The following is a 12,238-nucleotide window of genomic DNA, read 5'->3' as shown; positions in this document are numbered from 1 at the left end:
TTCAAAGATGTTGTAAGGTTAAATTTATATTGGTGGGCCTGATGTAGGCTGGTTGCTATTTTCTCTCAGAGCTCTCATAAAGCCAACATGAACTCCACAATGTGCAGTCTGGCTAGCTTGATGTCAGCATGGTCACAAACCCAGGCCTGGCTGGCATCATGGAAAAACAGCTTTGTGATCTTGGGATGTACTCAAGAGGTGCCTCTTGGGAGGAATCATGGCCTAGAGAGTATGAAAGTGGTTAAAAGCTGAACGTATTTAATTGTTGCTCCGTAAGTTCAGACAGAAGGTGTGAATGTGTAACAGTTTCAAAATCTCTATTGTTTTCTGCTGAAAAGTTTGGATAACAATGCAGCACTTTTGTGCTTTTCTTGTGAAAATTCACCTGAATCTAAAACTTGGCTAACGTGGTCTAAGAAAAAAAAAAAAGAGAGGGGATAGGAAGGATAGGGGAAAAGCATGGGAAGATGGTGCAATCCTCCTCGAAGAAAATGTCCCTGAAAGTTGTATTTAATTTAGTTTAAGATTCTGAGAGGCATTATACAACTTCTGGAGCTGAGGTGCACAATCTTTCAAGGTTGATTTAACTGTATGGTTATAATACAGCTGCTTTAAAAAGTTGTACTCTTACACCCAAGAAATATATAAGCTCTAATTTAATGATTTTTTTTTTTTTTAAAGTACATTCAGTGGCTCTTGGGCAGATGAGAGAAGTTTCTTTTGAGTGTTTCATCTCTTATTTTATTATGCTTAAATACCTTTTAGCTTTGATGATTGGCTTGACCTAAATTGACATCTGAAAAAGAAGCTTGATATCAGTGCATAAATCTGTGTTAATCACCACATCATTACACAGTATCACCTCTTGAAGAAGGACTTGTAAAGCTACTCTGGCTGTATTCAAAATTCAGGAGAAAGCTATTAACCCTTGTCTTTTAGAAACAGTTTAAAAGATACCGCTTGTGAGAAACAAAAATGGCAAGCTAAAGCAAAGCTAAACTATTTGAGATGGGACTTCAATGTATACTTTGTTAGAGCTCTGCTATCCTGAAGTTCGGATAAAGGAATGTCAGTTTGTGATGAAAAAATTTTTTGGCATGATGAATACTAGATTCTTAAGTCAGAATGTTCTCAGCTGTTCTGCTGTTTTTCTAAGCCAAATAGCTCTGTCTGGAAATAGGCAGTGTGATACTGCTCTAAATTCATGGGGAAATGATGTTAACATCCATCTGTGTAAGCTGAGCAAGGGTTAGTGAGAAGCTGTTTAAGAATAGACACCCCCCCAGTTCTTAATTTATTGTTTTCTTGAAGGGGCCTGAAATGTAAGGTGATAAAGGCTTTCTGTCTTCACATGGTATGCAGCAGGTATTTATAGCCCCTGAAAAGTACTAACAACTTATGCTTCCAATATGAAAATTATGTTGAAATCTTTACTCACTATTGTCCTTTTCTGTCCCCACAACTGTTTGTTTGAGGATGTTCCCCCATTTGCTTCAAATAATAGCATATGACATTAATCAGTCACGGAAAATAGCCACCACCGGGATCTTTATTAGGAACTTTTGTGATGCACTAATTGTTTGAAATCATAAGGCCTCAGAATATTCCTCCAGTGACCTACTAATGCACATTCTGCAGAAAATGTGAAAGCTCTTACTTCGGAAGCATACAAGCATCTTCTCTTTTTGGAAGTATTTAGCAGGTGTCTAAATTATATGCTTTAAATTTGCAACATATCTGATGTTTTTCTCTCTCATTTGTGCAGATAAATATGGAAAATGCATAGGTAGGCATATTCAGGGCATAAAGAACGAGGGCTGAACCTATGCATACAACATAGGTGAAACTCGCTGAAAAATGGTGTACAGTAGGTATGGTGTGGTTTTATGTGCATATATAGACACGCATGTGATCACCAATTCTTACATGTAATTTTCTTATCACTAATTGTAGTCCCCCTGTTAATTTTTAATACATTTCCAACTAACATGATATTCTATATGAAACTTTATCATGAAGTAATCCAGATGAGCAAGACTTTGGTTTTAACTTTGAAGCAGAATGTCAGCTGACAACAGCAAATGCAACATACTGGTCTAAAGGAGAAGTCATGCATCGTGTTGCTTACTTACCGACTGCCTTTAGAGAGGCGTACTTGTTGAGCTCTTTGCCTGGGGGCTGTTGCTCATATGGGTTTGTGATCTGTCCCAGGCTGGGATATGAATGTTGATGTGCCATCTGAGGAAGGAGGGGAGATGTTGGCATGATATTATTCATCTGTTGTGGATCTGTATTAAAGAAAATCAACAAGTATTACGAAAAAAATAAATCAGTCTTTAGGTCTTACCATCATTACTCAGTACAGCTTATGCAGGATATGTCATGAGATTTAATGCAACAAAACACTATTTACTACGAAGTGGGAGTTTGAGTACAGCAAACTTGTACTTCAAACAGTTAATGGCATGATTAAAGACTGACGAATGATTGTAGCAATACATGCTAACTTTTTTATAAAAAAGATCTTTGAACTAAAAAAATAGGTTTCAAAACACCAACAAAAAGACTGAATTTGCTGCAGCATTAGGATACAAAACAAAACTTGAAGTTTATTCCAAGGTAGCTTGAATACAGAGCAGTAGTATCATTCTGTGCAGTTAAATAGCCAGGCTAATTTAAATTGGCTCAGGCAGGCTGCTGCATATATGTAGTTACACTGCTTTTAATATGTAACCATCTTGTTTATTTCCACAGCATTATGTTGTGTTCTGTAGACATGCCCCACAGTGCAGAATATGCAATTTTGGCTCATGACTATCATTAGGTAATTTCTTCAAAGCTCACACTTTGTCCTTGTATTTTCTCCTTTTCCGTGACAGTAGGTATCACAGTATCATACCAGGATAACATTTTCTGTAGCAGACATACCTAAAAGCAGGAGCTAATTACTGCTTATGTACAGTTTTATACTAGCACTCACCCCATATCCATTCTGTAGTTGATATGTTCCTTTAAGGTATAGAATACAGCCTGGATACTTTTCTTTCTAAGATATACCATAATCTATTAGTTGGTTTTAATGTTTGATTCCAGCCTCTGAAAAGTTTGGTCAGAATTCTGTGCTGCACTCAATTTGCAAACCTAAATTTCAACACATTTCAACATGCTCAGTATATCTTTTTTGCTGAGTCTTTCTCCAGGCTGTGTATATTGAGATATTTGAAGCTGATTGTCAATCCTAGAACCTTGTCATGGCTTCTGAAATCACAGACAAGTGCATTTTTCTCCTGCAATGAAATCATGGTGCTGAATTGTGACAATACAGTAACTCTCACAGCATCAAGCACAGGCTTACGATCATGTAGAAAGCAAGCTGGGCAGTTAGGGGAAAGAAGGCTTATTATGATGGAGTGAGCGGACCACCCCCCAAATGCCCACAGGATCTGGCAGGAGCCAAATATCCCTGCAGTTTTCCAGGATTTTAAGGGAATTGAGTCACTTGGCTTTCCACAGCTCATTAATGAAGCATGAGCGGGAGCTCTGAAGCCAGTTAACAGATTTACTGCTGGGAGAGAAAAGGAAAGCTAAGGTGGTTTTTAACTTTCTTCTTCTTCGCTATTGCTGTTGCCTGGTGCAGTCTCTGCTGAGGCAGCCCCTGCTTCTGCAGAGCAGTGTAATCACATCCTCTTACCACATACACTTATAAACAAGTTGTGAGGGCACCGCAAGGCAACTCAAGAAAAACGGTAGAAGTGCTACCATCTAATAACAATATGATTCTTCTTGTTGTTACTGGTTATTAATAGGGAACAAACTAGTTCACAGAATCACAGAATCACTAAGGTTGGAAAAGACCTGTAAGGTCATCAAGTCCAACCATAAAAAAAAAAAAAACAAAAACAAAAACCACACACCCACCAAAAAAAAAAAAACCCTCAAAATCTCAAAACCACCCACAAACCACATCCCACAAACCACAACCCACACTAAAACCAACCCACCCACACCACACAGCACCATGCCCATCAAGCCACATCCCACAATGCCACATCCACACGCTCCTTGAATGTGTTGTGGATAGCAGGTAGAGCTGAATGAGAAATTATTGTCCCATAACAAAAGAGTTTTTCAGTAAGTATTTTTTTTTTTTTACCAAACAAATGAAATCTGAAGTTGGACTTCTTTTTGCAAATATTATGTCAGATCAGAAGAAACATTTTGTTATGTTTTCAAAATTACACAAACACACACACACACACATATATATATATATAAAAGAAGTTGGCTCACTTTTTAAAAGAGAGATCTTATTTTGGACTGAAAACCAGAAACTTTTCTGTTCCAGAATTCCCCCAAGAATATTGGAACACTTTTTGAATCTTTTTGATAGGTTTACCTTGAAAGGGTAAGTTTGTTAAGTCAACCCTTTCACAGAAACAGTTGTTATTTCAATAAATTGCTATTTTCTAATAAATAAAAGCTCTCAGTAAGTTCCTGTTCAGCTACAGTACTGACAGGTCTGATGTAACTAAGTGGGTGGCTCTTAGAGCAAGAATTCACGAAATCCTATTCCGTTCCCATTCTACCTCTAGAGTACAGCTAAGGAAAGCCTCTTACTCCAATGGCCTGAACTATAAAATAGCTGACCACTCTTTCCAAATCATCCATATCTTCCAAATGTCTCTCCTTTATGGTTGCATCTACAAGTACACTTTTGAGGAGGAATGCTAGCACAGCTGTATTTTGGTGACAGGGCAGCTCTAAAGATACCAGCATGGGTGGGACCTTTAATATGGGGAAGGTGTCAACCTTTTACCACTACATTCACTAATTTTTTTCTGAGTAGATCTAAATCAACACTTCATAGATGCTACTACCACGAAGTTCCCTTGTGGCAATTCGTATTATTCAGTCTGTCAAAACATCATGATTTCACTGTGATGAAAGTATTATGAGCACCAGTATTTCTATGCTTACTGCCAAAGTGACTTGCAGCTGTGGAGACTTGCAAGAACAATCTAAATAAGGTGTAGTTAACCAGGACTGCTTTTCTATCTCTGTCTCTTACTTAGACCTATCATTTTTACTCAGTCATCGCTTTAAACATAGTGAAGAAAGTTACCCCAGAAATGTACTGGGCAAGATTAATTAGGTGTACTTTTTTGTCCAAGCGTTCAGTGGCAGACTATGTTGTTACTAGGTTGCTGGGTTACTAATGTTGCTGAGGTTTGGTTCTTTGAGTGTTTATGAAGATGTAAAGAAGTATGTTTCCCATTTCCACATGATCTTTGATTTATCTTTTGTACTGTTAAAAGTCCAGAACTCTCCTGAATTATGAATTTCAAGCAAATTAATGACAGTCATTCTTTCACTGCTGCACTGACTGCACAGTGCCCCTCATTCATACCCAGATGCTTACACAAGACTAAGTCATCACATAGAAGACACAGTTCAAATTAGTCATTCAATTGGCCATTTGCACAAAGTAAATTAAGCAAAAGGCCAAACTCTGGCAAAGTGCATTGAACTATATTGAAGAAAGATTCCTATTTATAAAGAGACTCCCATTGGAATGGACTCCTAGGGCCTAAAAGGAAAATCTCAGCTTGATATATACATCCATCTAAATCTGAATCATACTAAATTTTAGTCTAACTGGCCATAACTGGTGAATGTTGCATTTGTTTGCAAGCTTACTAAACTGTAAACTAAACTGTGTGTGATCTGATTCCTTATCTTTGGGTTTCTAGAAATAAGTGAGCAAATGGAACACATACATTGTTTTCTCCGGACGTAGTTAATGTAATGATGATGGGTAAATTCACCTGTATTTGGATGCTAGTTAGGAAATGTTTGTAATTGAAGTAACAGTGGTGTAATGCCAATTCTGCAGCAGGCACGGTGATGAGGAGTGTAAGTCTAACCACTGGGGGGAGGCCAGGCTCAGCTGTGAGCAACTAGGAGTCTTTAAACAGGACTTGCCTTGCCTGCTCAGGGGCAAGCCACATTTTATAACTTTTTTTAAAAGGTATTGGCCTTGGCATTGTTGTCTTACACTTGTAAATACTGCTTCAGTCTCAGCAATATTGAATAGGAATTCTCTCAGGAAATAAAGACATTTGTCTACAACTACTTCACAAGATCTCAAAGTAAAATTTGAGATTTTTCAATTTGGGGTTTTGACTTTTTTTCCTGAAATTGGAAAAAATAGTGTTAAAATTTGGGGAGCAAATAGTAATCTATTGGATTATTCAAAATATTTTGGGATAAAAGGGATTGGTTTCATTTGGAAGAAAATTTAACCAGAAAAATCCCTACCACCTTTATCACTGACTTCTAGTGCCAAGTTAAATCCTTTATGCTATAAACCAGATATTCTGTAATTGGTATTTGCAAATAGCTGGCTTCACTGAATGGGGGCAACTTTAACCTGAAAGCTGTGGCTGTGCTGATACATTACTTTTGGCAACCTGTTGACAGTACACTCACTGTCCAGCACGGTATTCCATATAACCAGCTGCACTGTACCACTGCCAATTTATGTATTTATTTTTAAAAGACAGAGAATATGAACACCATAAAGAGTCAAAAAACTGTTTGTGCTGCACTTCTACCATGAGTAGTCAGAGCTGATTAGCAATGGTGATATTATAAAAAACCTGCAATATTCGCAACCTAACTTACTTTCTGCTGAAGCACGGAAATACGATGCCAGGCTGTTTCCTAACCTCCCAAGATTTTGAGGAGGCATTCTGGACATACTGTTAGTGGTTTGCTCTCTGTTCTTACTACCAGCCCAAAAGGAAGAGTTTGAAGAAGCATGCTGGAGCTCACCACAGAAAAGCTAGATGTCTGCTGGGCAGGAAATGAGACATACAGGAAAAAAGAAAAATGAAAAAGGTCTTCAGATGCTGAAGAGTGCTTTTGATTGTTATCCCCTTAAAAGGTCTAGGCATAGAAAAGCTTGTGGGAGGCAAATGGAGCTGAAAATAAGAACTGGAAGGAAGCTGCACCAAAACCAGTTTATAGCTAGAGAAAGTGGGTTTTACATCCCAGCCACCAACAACAAACCTTTGGAAACAGCTAAGGCATCGGCTTCTGGTCACAGTCCCAGTAATTGATGAAGACTGATCATTACGTTATCTATTTATTATCTTGACCTATATCTCAGCCTGTGCAATTGAAACTTGTATCCAGATGTCACAGCTAACAGCTTACTGCATTTTTCAAGTGAAAATGCTTTTTTTGGAGTGTTTCCATCCCTCCCTGATAATGAGTTTTGGAGTAGCTTTTGTGTGCATCACGGTGACAATAGTGTAATTGGTTGCTGTAGTTATGCTGCACACTATCCAATTAAGATGGTGTCATATCTAATTTATGCACTTCATTCAGAAATCAAGGAATGGGCATCTCAGCAATTATTACATACAAATAAGAACCTAATGTGGAAACACCTGACACAACATGGTAAGACAAGGCAAAAGCCCCAAAACCTTTTGTTTGTACGTTTGTTTTGTTTTCTGCATTGTTTAAAGAATATACTGTGCTGTTCACCTAGTTTGATTATTCTTGTCAAGAAGCTGCCAGGGTTATGGGAAATAATCAGTGTTAGAGGAAGGGATGCTAATAGGCTGCTAGCAATAATAAGCTTGTTCACTGTTCGAGAGCTAACAACCTGCCATGAACGTCCCTTAAGCTCAGCCTCTGTCCTCCTCCTCTTCAGCCATGGGAGAGTGAAACCTGTTCTGTAGAGTGGCTTGGAGATTCATTCCTTTCTGTAGCAATGAAGTCAATGAGTCAGTGCTTGAAGACGGGGAAAATGAAAAAACTCCATAGTCACAGAATGGAATTTATTAGTAAATGAGCAGTTAGAGGCATAAAGAAAAGAACAAATGAGACAGGTGATGCAGTAACAAAACAGGAGAGGATGGGGGAAGGGCAGGAAAGAAGAATGAGATTTTGCTATAAAAGCCACCTGCAGACACACATACAAAAGAAATGAGAACAAGACAGACAAAAGAAGACTGGGAAGTCAAGGGGGGGAAAAGGGAAAATTCAGAGCAAAATATAGTAATAGCTGAGCATTTTCAGATACTCAAGAGAAAAACCCTGAACTAACTAAAATTGAGAATAACAGCTATGAAAACAGGATAGATCTGAGTGATTAGGGAATACCAGTATAAAATTACTCTCTTCCCATCTATAACTGCACTGCCACCAACATGTGTATTTGCCTCTTTGTTCTTGAGTGTATTATACTTTTTTGTAAGATTAGTTCATCCAGCATTGCAAATCTATACTCACATTCCTACAAGCCTCAACAGAAATTACAGGTGATATTTCTGAAAAATTCCAGATATGATGAAAGCTGGGGGGATTTTAACAACTTGACTATGCCTGTAAACTAATTCCTTTCAGACCAATTCTTTCCTGGATAATAAGACTGTTCTCCATTCATGGGACTGAGCCTCCTGTTGGGATGAAACTCAAATCCTTGGCCTATATACTTGATCTTGCCTCTCTGTAGGTTGTCCCAATGCAGGTGAACTGACCCTCTCTGAGGTTTTGTGTGTGTGCATTTTCCTACACCTATATAACTTGAGTTTTTTCTCTCTTTGTGGGTATTGTATTGTCATTGACATTGTCTTTTTATTTAGATTCTTTGCCCCTTCCTTCAGATTTGCATTAAATGTTGTGTTTTTAAAGGATATTCTTATTCATATCCAGAGCATCATTGCATGCAGGAGAATACGTATGGGGTATGTTCTGCAACAGCTGGTACATCAAAATCAGGCTGCACACCCATTAGATAATGCACTGTTTGTGCACATACAGACATATACGTAATATGTGTCATCCATCCAGTTTAGTAGCTGTGCTCTGTCCAGTACTAGATGTGCGACAGGAGGGTGCAAGAGCCCCAGTGGTATTTATATGCAAAATTGTCTCTGAAAGGTGCGTGCTTATCCCTTACACTAGGGGTTATGCCCAGAAACAGCAATGCAGGTTATGCCCCAAAACAGCAATCTTCTTAAACCCTTTGGTTTGCATTAACTGTTATAAATCTGCATGGTCTTGTTCTCCACATAGTCGTAAAATGGTATTTCAGCTCTTGTTAAATTAATGGCACTCTGCAGCAACATTTTCCACAGTCTAGTACAAGTCCTAAACTGAAAAGTATTCCTATTATCTAATCTTAATTTCTCTGCCTCGCAATTTAACTGATTTTGTATTTTAGCAAGAACAGATGCTCACAATCCAGCTTCTGTGCCATTCATTATTTTATGTGGGTTTTTTTCCACTTCTCAAATATTCGTCTCTTTTCTGAAGCAAAAAATTTCACTCCTTTCAATCTTTCTTCATCTGACAGTCTTTCCAAACTTTGATCATTACTGCTGCCATTTCTCAATACTTGTAGCCTTGCAATGCGGCTTCTTAGATGAGTTTCTACCTCAGTAACACATGGACTTGTGTTATTCTGTATATAATGGTATCGTAAGTCATCCCTATAAGTCTCTGTCCCTTATGATATGAAGACTTCTTTGTTTTCTCATCAGTGATGCACAAGTCATGTGAGTAGTCATATTTTCCCTAAATGCAATAGCTCTGAGACAATACATATTTTTCATGGCAATTGATGCTAGCCAGTTATCTGTTCTGCCTCTGCACCATATCACAAAAACACTCTTGTAATGCAGACAACCTACCCGTCTAATCACCATCACAAAAAGGATCTGAGATGAGTGGGATGGCATTTCATCCAGCAAAAAAATGTTTCTGTTTCATGGAAGTGACAGTCTACAGTGTAAATGCCTGTCATCAAACATACTGTCTTGAGCCTTCCCCTGTCCTATCAAGCAATTCTAGGAGTTAGTCCCATGCTACATGCTATATTCTTGATTCTCCATGGTGCCACTGAATGCAAGTGTCTCTCAGCATACTGAGGTCTAGTGCTGTAAGTTTTCGATCCACTTCCTATGTGATTAACCTCTGGTCTGTTGCGGTCTTCCATGGTAGAGGTTGCATGGTCTTTCACATATAGATATTCTCAGTGTATTTCTGAGGAGAAGCTTTTTTCTCCAAAACAGAAAAATGCTGGACGCAGGAACATCTTCAGTTACACTGTCAGATTCAAAAAGGTATTAAACTCCTTATGACACAATGGTGTTGCGGGCTGTGCTGACAGCATGGAGCATAGGCAAGTGAAGCGTATCCCCTGCTGCAAGCGTTTATGAATCAGCAGGGTTCCTAGTGCTGACACCAAAATTCCTGTTGGTTCAAGTTGAAAATTGGCAAGAGATAGGATGGCATAGTAACTCTTAGCACCTTGTTGATCTAATTTGAGACACTGATGAACAAGGTTATTGTGGATGCAGTCTTTATGAGAAAGCATTACGGTAGGGACACTCATGAGCTGATGTTCAGAGACAATGTCATTCATCTGGACATGGGAAAGAAGGTCAAGGAGCCAGATCACAAAATCCACAGTGCTTTGCCCTTGGTGCATATCTTAGGAGGAACTGACTTTCCTCTGGCGGGAGAGGTAAACTGCAGATACATATCAGTGAGTTGTGTGGTCAGAGTGCTGTTGTTGCTCGAACAATGCCCCGTGCCTGTTTTTAAATGGCAAAATTCCCAAGTTTCCTTCCAGTGCAGTGGAATTCTCTGCTTCTGTCAGACGAAGGCAATGCTATCTACACACACTCGGAAACAGATGAACTCTTAATTCTCAATACTTCTATCTGAAGTGCAGATGAGGACAGCACTAATTTTACAATACAAATCCTCCTCCCTCCACCCCTTTAATTTTCTATTTACATCCTTCAGGCACTTACCTGTGTGAAAGTCAGATATTATATTTCTGTGAATAATGATTTTAGGGGGGGTTGAAACATGAAAGAAGGAAAATTAGTAGTAATGTGGCCAAAGAAGTGTGGGGCTCCACTGCTGTCTGAGTCCAGCCAGGTAAGTGCACACAATGTTCCTGTAAAAAGGCCTTTTTCTTATTGAATGTGCTGCTGCCACTTTATGTTTAAATCTATGGAAATTATTTCTATCTATAAGAATCTTCTGCCTGTGAGCTCTTCTGAACTCTGTGTGACAGATTACAAATGGGGAAAGAGACAACTGCATCTTTGTGTATAGCAAGAGCCGGTGACTGAAGCTTCCTGCTGTCTTCTACATGAAGTCTCTGATGCTGTGAGGTGCTGAATTCTCTGTGGTTGAAGTAATTTAGGAGATGGGACCTTCATCATGTTTCAGGTTTGGGCTCCTTGTTTCTGGTTAGACTCCAAGTGTGTAGGAGCAGAGTTCTGTGAAATCAGTTGGCTGTTTTAGTGCCATCCAAGGAGGGTGGGAGTGGGATATCACTGGCCTTGTGACTAAACTGGCTGGAAGCTCTCTCTCTTCTGCTTTTCATTTCCCTTGGGCTCCGTGCTGTACCGTTGCACTCACATTCTTGTACTATTTTCTGGGCTCTTGCTTTGCAAAAGCGCTACAGTCTGAGGTTGGTTTTGCATGTAGACTTTTATTATGTGACACCATATGTCCTTTTATGAAGGTTATTTTGGTGTCCTCTGAAGGTTTGCTTTTCCTTCATAATTACTCACAACTTGACAGATTTATAATCCTCTGATAGGATTTGTGGCATTGTAATCTTCTCTAGAGCAACCCATTGTGGCTTCACAAACAGAGGATTATAACCTTTAAGAAGGCAATAAGCAGATGAACTCTTGAGATATCAAGACCCTGCTTTCATATCAATTTCCAGCGCTTGAGTTGTGGGAGGGCAGGGAGTGATGCTGTGTTCTCACTCCCACCCACGTTTCTGGTTTTCTTCATCTTCTTTTGCCTCAAGTAGCAGAGTGGAGAAATTAATTAAACCCACCAGTTATACACACTTTGAGCACTGCAAATGTCCTTAGCTATGCAAATTAAGAAAAGATAAATTCAGCAAATTTGACTTACACAACAGAATTTTTTTTGCCCAGAAGTATGGTCTTTACACTTTTCCATAAGGTATCAGTTGTTTTACAAATCAAACACTTCTGTACCTTTTCACAGAAATAAAAAGAGTCTGCTAAGATGTACCAGCCAGCTCAGATTCTTGGTTTTGCCTGTTCTGAAATTACTTTTCTTCCAGCAATTAATATACTTTTACTTAATGGCAACGTGCCTGTCATTATAATATTTATTCTAAATGTTTATATGCCTTACTTGTTTATTGTTTTCTCTTACT

At 38.8% G+C, this 12,238-nt stretch overlaps 1 protein-coding gene across 1 annotated transcript in view; it reads right to left on the bottom strand.

Annotated features, from left to right (window-relative positions):
• Positions 1–12,238, bottom strand: part of SHISA9 (shisa family member 9) — a 189,301-nt gene that overhangs the window by 18,500 nt on the left and 158,563 nt on the right. Inside the window, exon 3 of the mRNA XM_059826549.1 lies at positions 2,133–2,288. Within this exon, the coding sequence (XP_059682532.1) occupies positions 2,133–2,288 (156 nt within the window). The remainder of the gene's footprint in view (positions 1–2,132; positions 2,289–12,238) is intronic.

The sequence above is a fragment of the Gavia stellata genome, chromosome 18 (assembly GCF_030936135.1).
Source record: "Gavia stellata isolate bGavSte3 chromosome 18, bGavSte3.hap2, whole genome shotgun sequence".
Classification (NCBI taxonomy): domain Eukaryota; kingdom Metazoa; phylum Chordata; class Aves; order Gaviiformes; family Gaviidae; genus Gavia; species Gavia stellata.
This window is presented reverse-complemented; position numbering and strand designations above follow the sequence as displayed.